The sequence below is a fragment of the Corythoichthys intestinalis genome, chromosome 17, assembly GCF_030265065.1.
Source record: "Corythoichthys intestinalis isolate RoL2023-P3 chromosome 17, ASM3026506v1, whole genome shotgun sequence".
Classification (NCBI taxonomy): domain Eukaryota; kingdom Metazoa; phylum Chordata; class Actinopteri; order Syngnathiformes; family Syngnathidae; genus Corythoichthys; species Corythoichthys intestinalis.
In genome coordinates this window covers 25508656-25522573 of record NC_080411.1, presented here as the reverse complement: position 1 = coordinate 25522573, position 13918 = coordinate 25508656, and the positions used below count along the sequence as shown (strand labels likewise).

Genomic DNA, 13918 nt, shown 5'->3' with positions numbered 1-13918 from the left:
ATATTTTTAATTAAATCATTTTCTAATTGTATCTAACGTTACAGACAAAATGTTTTACGCTCATCCAGCATCTTTAGTTTTGGCTTAAAGTAGGACTATCAAATTTATCACGTTAACGGCGGTAATTAATTTTTTAAAATTAATCACGTTAAAATATTTAATGCAATTAATGCATGCGCTGCACGACCCACTCACGCATTGTCGCGTTCAATCTATAATGGCGCCGTTTTACCTATATATAGAGCTACAAGGCAGCATAAACTGAGTAGAGTGAATTTTGACAGCCTTTGGAGCCTTTTTTCAATTGGCTAAAGCCTTACAATCCCACTCTTAAAAATTAGGAAAATCGTGGGAAGCAACATGGGGAAGAAATGTAGTAGTTGACCTTTTTTTTACCCCCCTATGTTATTTCCCAACGCAGAGAAGATATATCAATTGGTACGTACAGTAATGGTTGCACTTCCCACCATGCATTTGGGCAGAACAGTTAAATGGCTACAGTATCATTTACTGAAAGCTCAACAAATACACTAGATGGCAATACTTAGTCACAATATACAATCCGTGAATCCCTCTCACAGAAAGAATGTTAATACTGTAAATGCCATCTTGAGGATTTATTGTCATAACAAACAAATACAGTACTTATGTACTGTATGTTGAACGTATATATTCGTCCGAGTTTTATTCATTTTTTTCTTAATGCATTGCCAAAATGTATATGATCGGGAAAAATTATCGGGAATGATTGGAATTGAATCGGGAGCAAAAAAAAAAAAGCAATCGGATCGGGAAACATCGGGATCGGCAGATACTCAAACTAAAACGATCGGGATTGGACGTACTAAGTATTATAGATTTTTAAATCAATGTCAATATTTTATGTTTCTACACTGAAAAAAACATAATCGGTGGATTTACTTGATAAAATAATTGTAACAATTTGCACTTTATTAAGTAAATTTTACTGCTTGTGAACTGAACTTAATAATGCAAGCAGTAAAATCGCACATTTTTTTATTAAGTGAATTTTACTGCTTGTGAACTGAACTTAATATTGCAAGGAGTAAAATTTACTTAATAAAAGTGCAAATAGTTACAATGATTTTGTCAATAAATCCACCAGTATTATATATTTTTTTCAGTGTAATATCCTAATTTGGTATAAGAGAACAATTGTGGCTTATTGGAGCCTACAAGTCTTTAAGTCAGAGGTTCCCTTTAAGAAAATAGAACGCTCACTGACAGAATTAAGTCAGCGTGTCATTATTTGGGACACATTTCACTGGCCAATTGAAGCTTATCAAAAAACACTTCAGATATGGAAATATTGAAGTGGTGTTGCCCTTTCTTCAGCTTTGAAGGAACAAAATCACATTAAAAATGCACTTTTTTTCAGTAACCCACTCAAAACAAAATGGTAGAGAAAAAAAAGATGAAAAGAAAATAGTTAATTTAGATATTCAGTTATTTCATCTTTCTTGCCTCGCATTTAAGAACAAATTTTGACTTTGGAATGATTATTAGTATGTTTTTCAACATTTGAGTGAACATTTCTTCTAAACATTTAAATTTAAAGACATTTTTGTTAGTGTTGTTTTTATTTTAAATGTGTATAAACTGAATTTTGTTGTGAGGTATGTGCTAACAAATGATTGTTCTACTCTTGACATTCCATTAACACTCAACAGCGATTACTCAATGCTATACAATAAAAGTACTTCATCCTCTAAAATTTAAACAATCTGTTCCTTAAAAGGACTTCAACCTCAACCACAGAGAATCAACGTAATGAGTCTGAAAAATCCCTTATAGCAGTGATCCCCAACCACCGAGCCAGGGACCGGTAGCGGTTAACGAACACAATCTGGTCTGTGCCTCTTGACATATCAAAATACCTGTCTACTTTATTGACTAAACCGAGTAGAGATGTGTGTACATCGCATTCTAGTGGTTTGCCGCCATTACTGGGGTGTTTGCACACCTATAGCAGCCTAGCATCAGCCAATGTAAACAGTAACGTTAGCTGCTATTGGCTGTGTGCTGCGGGTGGCACACGTTAGCAATGGCGGACAGGGTACTTACGGTTGTTTTGCTCAGATTAGCTATCAATGTATGCTTGTCTTTGATAATGACGTAGGCGCATTAGATTTGTTCCGGAATATAATAGGCCCACATGTTAGTGAAGATGACTGAGGCTACGTCTACACTACGACATAGTTTTCTCCAGGGTATTTTTCCGACAATTTTTATTATACCTGCCTGCACTACGTTTAAGGGCCCCCTGCTTTTGCAAGGTACGCATGTCTAGAAAAGAGCAGCTTCATGTGTCAAGTCATCGCCTGCGAGGTTTACTTCTGAACCGGAAACTCATTAGTCGTCGGCGGAAAATTTCGAAATCACTTCACCTTCTAGACCAGGCGTCAGAAACTCCGTTTTGTTATCACTGTTTTGTTCGTGATGAGCGACAGTGAAGGGAGTGCATGCTCGGATTTTACAAGCAGTCGCCGAGTTGTGATTGAAATCTTTAGAAAACAACAACGAAAGCCTGACATTGTTACTTGGGATGTTACAATCGATTCTCAGTTGCATTCTCACCACTTGGAAAATAACAAATAGAAACATATGGCGTGGCGCTACGTATATTTCTTGGGAGTGAAAATCGCAACCAGGAGGGCTTGTGCTTAACGTTGGCGTTCTTGGAAGTGGCGACAGTTTGACAGGCGGGAATGTCATCAAAATTAAACTGATCTAGCGAGTCTGTGAGTTGGTGTGCCACGCAGTTCACTTTTCGGGGTGTAGCTTTCCTCTACTCATTTTTATATGCTCCAGTTCGGTCGGTATTGAGTTGGGAGGGGCTAGCCCCGCAATTGGCTGATCAGAGACTTCACGCGGGATACGGGCTCTGTAATAAAACGCTCATCTCTGCGTAATCCACGATGGCAGGACCACAAATGGGCACTGAATTGAAGCATATTATTGCGACGTACATTTGAAGGTTCAAGAAAAATGAATGAATCAGCTCTTCGCAGCTCGTTGAAGTCCAGCGAGCCGGCCGGTACCACATTTAAAAATTTCGGGTTGGCGGAGAGGCAGATGCACTCATCAAAAGAGCCAGAACTGAAGACATAGGTTCCTGACACCTGTTCTACAACTCTAAATAATAAACTGTAAACAAGTGCCACGTTTACATGGAGCCAAATATTCCAATTACAATCGGAATATTTGTTCAAACCGAATAAATGTGTTCCATATAAACACCTCATTCGGAATGAACAGGCCCAAACCGAATGGAATTTCATTCCGATTCACAGGGGTGGAATATTCCTTTTCCCAAACCGATTAGAAGTAAAATTATATCATGTAAACAGGGAAGCGGAATGGTGTCGGGTTGCGTTCTTTCTGCACATGCTCCGTACTGACGTGGTGACGTCACTTTGTGACGTAAGTAACGTCACTTGCAACATGGCTTCCAAGCACAGCGCACCTAATTGGAGTCCGGCGGAAAGATTGTATTTAATTCAAACTTTAAAAGAATTGAATATAATTGCTTGCCTAGACGGGCGTAAAACGAGGAACAGTGAACTATTTAAAAAAGTTCACGAGAGGTTACACGAAGCCGGAATAGACCGGAGCGTTGACCAGATTAGAAACCGGTGGAAAACCGGCTACTACGGGGCAAAAGAGCAAAACAGCAGAAGCGGATACGACCCCACAAACACAACAAGTGGGTTAAAGTTAAAACAGCAGCACTCCGACGATCGATCTCCATGTTTTGCAACATGACGGTTTATTTTGATTAATCTGCGCATGTCAGACGGCAGTTGTCAAACGTCCTTTCGGAATAAAGGCAGTCACATGTAAACGCTGGATCGGAATAGATGAAGTGACATGTAAACAGCTGATCTGAAATTTCCATTCGGAATGATTTGAATCGGTATGAATAAAAGTCAGCATGTAAACGTGGCTAATGACTGCGGAAAAGAAAAGAGGAGCAGGAATGCCACGTCTTGATCGTCTGGCTGCACTAAAAATGGCGATGGCCATGACGTCACTTCCTTAGTATCAGATTGTTGTATGGTACAGGTACACGATAATTCTTGGTCCAATAATTATCGGTCCGATAATAGGAATTATGACGTCATACCATTAAATCCAATAACATTATTAATAGGACCGATAATATATGTATAATATTTTTGGCACGGTGTTGGCGGATTGGGATGTGTGCGTTTGTTTCTACTCCTGTTTTGCCAGTACAACGTATCAGTGACTGAGGTTTGGGAAGAGGGAGTTTTACAACAAATCGAGCGCTCCCTTTCTGTGACGTAATGCTTAAGTGACGGCAGTGTGCAGCACAGCTGGCTAGTAAACAACAAGCATGGCGTCGGTTGGGTGGGATTTTTTTTTTGTCGGTGGAGAACGCTTCACTTGCAATTTGTAACACATGCAAAGCCTAAGTTCCACGAGGAGGGGAAAAGTTGTCGAGCTACAACACATCTTAATAAGCCACTTAAAAGAACACAATCACTTTGATGGTGTTTTAAAAGAGTACGAGGACGCGCGAGGTACGAATGAAGCTGTCCATGCCAGGTTCATCATTCCAAGCCGCCGCCATTTTCAGATTAATGTTTACCGGCAAATTATAATGAGATTGCCACACTCGTCCAACTCGGCAACCATGCAGGGCACATAAGTTTCACCACGGACATACCTGTTCAGACGTGTAATGTTAGTCCTGTCAGCTTGCTTGGTCTAACGGCGCAGTGGCTGGATAAGGATTTCATATTGTTCAAAGAAGAAATCTCATGCTTCATTGAAAATGGGTTCAATCACTGCGTTTTTTATATGGATTATTGTAAGGCAAGCCATTAATTCTTTTTGTTCTACCATATTTGATCATGAGGAATGCGCTTTCACTAAATTTATAACTTGTTTAAGTGTCATCGTCATTTACTTTTGGATACTGTGAAGACTCTTAATGCACTTTTTGTTTCAGTTAAATTTATCAACATTTACCTGTAAGTATTTATATTAGGCTGTCAAAATTATCGCGTCAACGGGCGGTAATTAATTTTTTTAATTAATCAAGTTAAAATATTTGACGCATTTAACGCACATGCCCCGCTGAAACAGATTAAAATGCCAGCACAGTGTCATGTCCATTTGTTACTTGTTTTTGGGTGTTTTGTCGCCCTCTGTTGGCGCATGGGTGCGACTGATTTTATGGGTTTCAGCACCATGAGCATTGTGTAATTATTGACATCAACAATGGCGAGCTACTAGTTTATTTTTTGTTTGAAAATTTTTACAAATTTTATTAAAACGAAAACATTAAGAGGGGTTTTAATATACATTTCTATGAACTTGTACTAACATTTATCTTTTAAGTCTTTCCATCCATGGATCGCTTTAACAGAATGTTAATAATGTTAATGCCATCTTGTTGGTTTATTGTTACAATAAACAAATACAGTACTTATGTACAGTATGTTGAATGTACAGTATATATCCGTCTTGTGTCTTCTTTCCATTCCAACAATGATTTACAGAAAAATATGGCATATTTTATAGATGGTTTGAACTGCAATTAATTACAATTAATTTTTAAACTGTGATTAAGTAGATTAAAAATTGTAATCGTTTGACAGCCCTAATTTATTTACTTGAATCCTCGCCTTGGCTTATGCAAAGTTTTGTTACTGTTCTAGAGGCCTTATTTTTCTGTCATTGAGTGATGAACCATACTATGGCAATTAGCAAATGTTTGCATTTTAAAGTTTTATTTTTACAAGTTATTGAGAGGCCTTTTGATTATTGATAGGCTTGCTGTCCCATAATTGCCAGGTTAAGTTTTTTAATGGACCAAGACACCAAGTCTCCTCTCCTCTAGCACCAAATGTTTTTATCTGATGACAAAGCACAATACCTGTTGGGTTTATGTTTTAGTTCAGTGTTCATTGTTCAGGGAACACCTCTTCAATGACATTGACTAATTGATTGTGACTTGACTCAAATTATATTTATTTGAAAAAATAAAATAAAATACTGGCACTTTATTTGAAGTCGCAACTGTTCTTGTCTTTGTTTTGTTCATTATAATAATGTTCATGTAATCATGAAACATCTGGTAAGGTCAAAGGCAAATCTATGTTGAATCCACCACTTGTATTTTTAACCTCCAGGGGTTCAAAAACTGAATTTACAATTAAAAATTATACATATATTATCGGTTAACGGTATCAGCTTCAAAAAATGGTTATCGTGCACACCTATTGTATGGAGACACTAGTCTACAGGTATATTAAGCGGGGGGAAATATGAGCCGGCTAACTTATCTGTGTAAATTCTTGCATGTATAAGAGGCACATTAGTGTAGCCGACATGCTGTATAGTCTAACTAATTTCACCATTATCCGTCGTAGTGTAGACGTAGCCTGAAAAACAGATGTCTTTGGACAGCTTTTTTATGGGGAAAAGGCAACCTGCTGAGCCAGAAGATGAGCCTACAAACAAGTCCATTCTTATGTACATCTATTCATATGTGGCTACAAGCTTGCAAACGAGGCAACATAAGCCAATGCACTGAGAGCATAATACTTTGTGGTGAACCGTATTGCTAAAGCCAAGAAACCTTTCACGATTGTAGAAAAACTCATTATGCCTGCTACCAAGGATATTTGCCGTCAAGTTTTAGGAGAGGCCGCTGTTAAAAAAGGTTGGTGAGTTACATTTTCACTGCAGTTAATGTTCTTTTCCCCATCGTGTTATTTCATATTTACTGTAATTTTCTGCCACACATTGCCGGTCTGTGAAAAAAAGGCCCATACGACACTGGCCCGTGGTGCAAAAAAGGTTGGGGACCACTGCCTTATAGTCTTTTTTCCCTTACTGATTGGAAAACATGAATATTTTCAAAACATGAAGCGAAAATGATTGTAGCGTTTGATCCCAATGCCTCTCAACAACAAGAACCTGCTGTAAGGATTGTGCAATAAATAACAACAAAAACTATTAAATCCTCAAATTAAAATGTTTTTTCCAACGTCTGTTTTGGCATCATAGCGGCAGTGGGCGTAGGGCAAGCGAGAGTGTCCAGAGGGGCAGCAGTAGCCACAAGAGGGACGGGGCGGGTCGTGCCCCTAAAGGTGAGGCGCTGTCCAAAGTGCAAGAGCACACTTCAAAGCCATTTTCGGCGTGGTCCGGGCGAGGGTGCGCGTCGACCCGGTTCTTGGTGCTCTTGGTCTCTGCGCCAGGCGAGTCCGACTGCATCCCCGTGCACAGCAGCCAGTCCTTGGCGATAAGGCGCGGGTACTCCGCCTCCACCTCCATGTCGCTGCTCGGCACACGCCAGTACTCCTTCCCCTTGAAGAAGTATGAAGAACCTACATGGAAAGAGAAGACACCACGTGAAGAGATAGGTAAGATATTCAGATTCGGGTCATTCATCATCACTGTTGTCCATCTTAAAAAAGTAATTAATTACCAAAAAGTATTTGAGTTAGTAAATCAGTTACCTCAATGTAAGAGTTACTCAGCAAAGTAACTGATGTCACTTTTCATGTTCCACACGTTATTACATGATCCATTCTATAACGTCCTTCACACCAAATATGTTTATAGTAACTGATTGAATTGAACTGTCTTTCCAAAAAAACTAAGGTGATGGGGGGAAAATATTTCATTATGCCAGAGGTCACGGAACCGCGGACCTCGGTCCGGTTCCGGACCCACAAGCCGTCTGGACCGGATCTCAAGCTGTCCGGACTAATACACGTTGCAACAACAAAAATCATTTTTTTCTGCGGGTTTAAAGAGCGGAGGGTGGCAACAAACAAAAACCTTAGCGGTGACGTGCGTGAGCCAGCCAATGGGAGTGAAGCATTTGAAAGTTATTTTTAGAACAGCATGTCTTACACTCGCTTTCCAGACTCCGCGGAGTAACAGCCAAAAACTGAGCCGAATGAAGTTAGAGAAAAGGCGAAAAGGTACGGCAAATGGCGTTCTCAAAACGACGCAAGGTTGATGCAGAAAACTGAGTGTTTAAAGTGCCTGTGACACGAAAAAGCATGTTTATTTCATAATACACGCGGTATTTTATGCCCCTGAATGATATGGGCCACTTGGATGTGTGTGGAAGCGATCGCTATTTTTATTTAGTTTTTTGAATCCCGCGCCATGAAAATGAGTGACTTCCGGCTTCGGTCTTGCATTGAGGAGGAGGGCGCTGTGACGTGTACGGTATAAGACGTCCTCTTCACGCTACAGTGTACTGTTGTGTATGAGGACGAAGGATTCAGCTGATTTTGCGGATTAATGCGTTTATTTTTCGCATCACGCCAGCCAAACGGCTGCAGAAAAATCATTCTGTATGAGGGAGAGGCGTATGTGCCTTTTTGGAGTTTCAAAAGGTTCCCATTCACCGTGGATATTTACTGTGGGACCATTGGACTTACGAGGAAGTGAGTAAACATCTTGTTTTGTATTATGTGAAATACGAATACAGCGATTACAAAGTAAACACTACAAACTTCCTTTAAATGAAGGACTACTTACGTTTGATCATTGATAGGCATGTAAAAAGCTCTCCTAATGCTCATTAGCAGCAGCACGTTAGCTGCACAACAACTCCAGCCATCCTCCTCCGGGGAACGAACTGTAAATTGCTCTCCGCCGGGCGGTTTGCCGATCCGCGAAGACAATCGACAACCGGGTCGTCATGTCAAATAATCCAGGATAGTTATGTGTGATTTTCCGCTTCGAAGACTTTGAAACATCACTCGGTTCGGGTTAGCATGTCGGCTAGCTGTCACGCCTTCTGGTTTGTTTACATTCTCCGAAGCCGGGGAAGGGAAATGACATATGTCCGATTTAGGTGTCATAAAATATCGTTCGGGAGGTGCGACAGTAAAGGTGAAGTCGACAGTTTTGACCATTATGGAGTAATTTTGCCATGTCGTCCTGAATAAATGCATTTTTATTATTTCATATTCCATTCAGCACAAGACTGTTATTTGTCATGACCATGTCATTTATTTAGCAATTGGGGAAAATACTTGGATAAAAAGAATATCCTTTAAAAATATTGAAGTAAAGAGACAGAAACAATGACATTTTGCCGCTCTCTTCGTCGCGTTTTCCTCGTTGTGAATAGTTCCCCCTCGACGGGCTGACTGGTCCTTCTCAAGCCATTTATATAGCTATTGGGGAAAATTGAATTGAACTGTCTTTCCAAAAAAACTAAGGTGATGGGGGGAAAATATTTCATTATGCCAGAGGTCACGGAACCGCGGACCTCGGTCCGGTTCCGGACCCACAAGCCGTCTGGACCGGATCTCAAGCTGTCCGGACTAATACACGTTGCAAGAATATCCTGTAAAAATATTGGAGTAGAGAGACTGAAACAATGACATTTTGCGTCTCTCTTCGTTGCGTTTTCCTCGTTCTGAATAATTCCCCCTCAATGGGCTGAATAGTAAAACCGATGAGCCCAGTCTACCGCTGACGTCATCCACCTGTTGGGGACGCTAAAGCCCTATAATGGTAGGCGTGGCTAACCGGCGAATTAAAAGACTAATTTCTCGTCATCTGTGCTTTGCTAAATTGTTGTATATAGTTGAATTGTCTCAAAATATGATTCTAATTCACATAATAATGCCATTTAAGACTTTTTTTCTCGTGTCATATGCTCTTTAAGGAGGAGTAGACCAACACATTTTTGTTCATTTTACCTGGCGGCAGCACATGCCTCATCTGTTCAGAGACGGTGTTCTACCAAAATCTGCTACATCGGCGAAACGTCCTACATTACTCGAATTTGACACTAAAAGTACTACTGTGCGTGCTAAACTTGTTTTGTTTGGATGCATACAGGCAGAACGTACTAAAAATGCCTTAAGAAAATACTTAAATGCAGTTATACCAAATAAGGACGGTTTAAATACGCTACGTGACTAATGTGGTCAACTGCTTCAAAGCTAACACATAATAACACAATGGCTAAAAGTATGAGAGGGTAATACATGCAAAAAGTATTTTTGAGGCAATGAAAAGGTTCTAAAAAACTAAATAAAAACAAAAATAGTACTCGCCGCTTCTGACCGATGTGCGCATGCGTTCGGATGCGCTGAGCGTTGTGTAGACGTTTCGCTGCGTTGTAAGGAATGGCCGAACAACGGTAGCGCTTGTAAAAAGCAGCAATTTGAAAAGGCACTATGAGATGAAGCACGCAGCTTTTTCGCAAAGTTTCCCTATGAACTCTGCAATCCGTTCTCAAAAAAAATAGCGGAATTAAGGGCTCAATATGATCGCTTTATTATTTATTATTAATTAATTATTCTTAAATATTATTTATTACTTACTATAAATTTATTTTTTATATTTTATTTACATTTTTGAATGTTGTAATTATCAGCACGGCCACGTAAAGATACGTTTGTATTTTTTGTAAAAAAAAAAAAAAAAAAAAAAAAAGAAGCATTAAAAATATTTCCGGACCTGAGATTGTTGTAATTTTTAAATTTCGGACCCAGAGGATTTTTAATTCATGACCCCTGCATTATGCCTTTGTGATGTATGATTGTTTCTGTGACATAGATTGTAATAACTTCTATTCTTTTTATGTATGATTGCTTCTGTGAACAACTTCTATTGTTTTTCACCTTGTTCCCATAGTTAGGAGACGCGCTTGAGTAGGGAATCTCATGAGATAACTTGTTTTGCACCATAGTATTGTTTTATTACACACCTGGGTCCCATAGTTACACGCCTGGATCCCATAGCTAGAAGGGAATCTCACAAGATGTTTTGCACCCATAACATTTACCATTTGTTGCATCTGTTGCAGCACAGCTCATTTGTCCCATGTGAAAAGCCCTTTTTCAAGGGGAATGAAACAAAAGTAGCTTTAATGTTTGTCATTGGGCAGGGCCGCGCTGCTCGGAGACGGAGGTTGGCCTCTCCGCCTCCACGGGGCGCATCCCAACAAAAACCGGACATTTCCGGGCGACCCGTGAAGTCCGCCAGCAGGTCACGTACGGATCGCGTGGCTTTGTTCCGCGGGGCGCGTCCCTACAAAAACCGGACATTTCGGGCGACCCTTGAAGTCCGCCAGCGGGTCACGTACGGATCACCTGGCTTTGTTCCTTTGCCGCTCTGCCGGAGTGTTTTGGCTCCCCGCTCATTTGTCACGGTAAGCGATTTTCATTGCTAAAGGGACATTTTGCTTAGCTGTAACGGTAACGCGGGGATTCTGCGGTTGACAAACTCAAATCTAGCGTCATCGTTGACATTTATGCTTGTTTGTGATACTTGTTTGCTTGCTCTTGTGGAAATGTGATCAATAAATCTCATTTATTCTGCATTTTCTAATTAATAAACATTGTCTATTTTGCAAACGTGTGCCTGTTACTGATTCACCGCGAACCTGGAAATTTCTGAAAACATGAGGTAACCCTTTTTACATTTTTTAAAATTTCACCTATATAAGAGTATAATGGTATACAAACTTTAACTTTCAAATGCTGTGAGAAAAAAATCCCTTTTTCCTGTTGTACTGAACCGTGACTTGTGTGTACCGTCACACCCCTAATATTTATACTGTAGATATATATTTCAATATGCAGGTCAGGCTTGAATCTCTTCCCTCTTCGATCTTTGCTGTAGTTGTTTTGATTTAAAAAAAAAAAAAAAAAAAAAAAAAAAACACGTTTTATGGATGAGTCATTCAAGAAAAGTTTGGAGCAAGTAACTATTTTTGGTAATAAAAAATATTATATTGTAGCATCTACAAGGACAACACTCACTTGGTGATGATAATGCATACTCAACGGGAAAACAGTTATTTTCAATTAATTGTACTCACCTGAATGCCACGAAATGAAGGTAAAAAGCTTCCAGAGCGTTTAACATGACGCTCGCCACGCTAATTGTTAAAGCTAGCAAGTGAATACTATGCTAACGCTCCAAGCCACTTAGCATCCGCGTTAACAATGGCGTCCCAACCCCCTTCCTCTCCTCCCCTTTCCCGCTCTGCTCTCTCTAGCCCTTTTCACACACATATCCAGGGAAATTCCCGTGTAAGGTAACGCGGGATTTACTCGCGTCATTGCTTACACGCATGTAGAGATGTCCCGAGAATGACGCAGGTTGGACACTTTCACAGATGCTCTCTGTGCGGGGAGGGCTGCTGGCGAGATTTTATAACCTGGCCATTATGTCGTTTTGGTCGGCATCGACTGCCCCAATGTTCGGTCAAATCGTGTTTTGTTCCAGAGGGAGCGTTCCCGACATCGTAACTGCAGCCAATTCAAGCTCATCAAGACGGTATTTAAGACCAGGGGATCCAAGAGAAGGGTGTCGAGATATTAACTTGCTGGACGCCAATCGACACCTCTGCCGCCCTTGTTTTGAAATCCCCTACATTGAGCTGGTATTTGATATGGTGGCCCGAAAGCCGCCGGGCGAAGGAAGAAGCCCGCTGGCTTCTATTCGTTTTCTTGTCTTATCGGCTCTCTGCTTTAGGTTAGTATTATTCATCCCTGTCGACCTACTGTCACGGACCCATTGTGTTATTCCCCCTTTTTCCGCGATTGTGTGTATTTTTGTTTGTTTTTAATAAACCCTTGAACGCATCCCTCCGTTGTTTTCTGCATTGAAGTATAACCTTGTTTACGCAGTAGCGGACCCTAACGTCGGCAACAAAATAAACCACACGTTTCCAAAGATGGACTATGGACTCTCTTCCTCGGCTCTACGATCCCGTAGCAATTTAATTTCGTTATGTTTTCAGTTTAATTTAGCTATTTCCAGCTTGCTATATTGATAATTGCGATGTTTGTTAATCGCTTTTCGTCTTACTGTGAAGAAAGAGGAAGTGACGGTCGGCCCGCCATGATATTTACATCATCAGCCATCGTGCTCTTATCCGGGAATTTAACGCCTGCTGTCACGCACCCCGCAAGTCTCGGGCATTATACTAAGACGCAACCCGTGAAATGTCCGCGTAATCTCTGTGTCAGTCGACACGGTAAATTGTGTTCACATATAACTTCTGCACGTTTAAATCCTGCGATTTTCCCGGTGTTCCAGCGTGTGTGAAAGGGACTTAGGTGGCACAGGGTGCAACATATTAGGATGAGGTTATGTTGCTCACACAACATAATTAACAATGTCCATTTAAAAAAAAAAAAAAAAAAACAAACAAACAAAAAAAAAGTTTGGTTATTCGGTTTAAAAATATTGACAATAATATCAAATATCGGGAATAAATTATGAGACAATTAACACATCGCATAGGCCATATAAGACCATATAAGCCACCACAAAAATAAACAAAAATCATCAAATCCTGACTAGAAAAATCTGCAGAAAGGAAACATCACTCGTCCAAAGAACATGAGTGGAGGAAAGTTCTGTGGTCAGACGAAACAAAAATCGAGCTGTTTGGCCACAATGCCCAGCAATATATTTGGAGGAGAAAAGGTGAGGCCTTTAACTCCAAGTACACCATGCCTACCGTCAAGCACGGTGGTGGTAGTATTATGCTGTGGGGCTGTTTTGCTACCAATGGAACTGGTGCGTTACAGAGAGTAAATGGGATAATGAAGAAGGAGGATTACCTTCAAATTCTTCAAGATAACCTAACGTCATCAGCCCGAAGATTGGGTCTTGGGCGCAGTTGGGTCAATGACCCCAAACACACATCAAAAGTGGTAATGGAATGGCTAAATCAGGCTAGAATTAAAGTTTTCAAATGGCCTTCCCAAAGTCCTGACTTAAACCCCATTGAGAACTTGTGGACAATGCTGAAGAAACAAGTTCATGTCAGAAAGCCATCAAATTTAACTAAACTGCACCAATTCTGTCAAGAGGAGTGGTCAAAGATTCAACCAGAAGCTTGCCAGAAGCTTGTGGATGG

General features: G+C 40.4%; 1 protein-coding gene across 1 annotated transcript in view; it reads right to left on the bottom strand.

Annotated features, from left to right (window-relative positions):
- Positions 1–216: 216 nt before the first annotated feature.
- LOC130905460 (matrix metalloproteinase-17-like) overlaps positions 217–13918 on the bottom strand; it is a 163158-nt gene continuing 149456 nt past the window's right edge. The window contains exon 10 of the mRNA XM_057818889.1: positions 217–7385. Coding sequence (XP_057674872.1) covers positions 7060–7385 — 326 coding nt within the window. The 3' untranslated portion in view covers positions 217–7059. The remainder of the gene's footprint in view (positions 7386–13918) is intronic.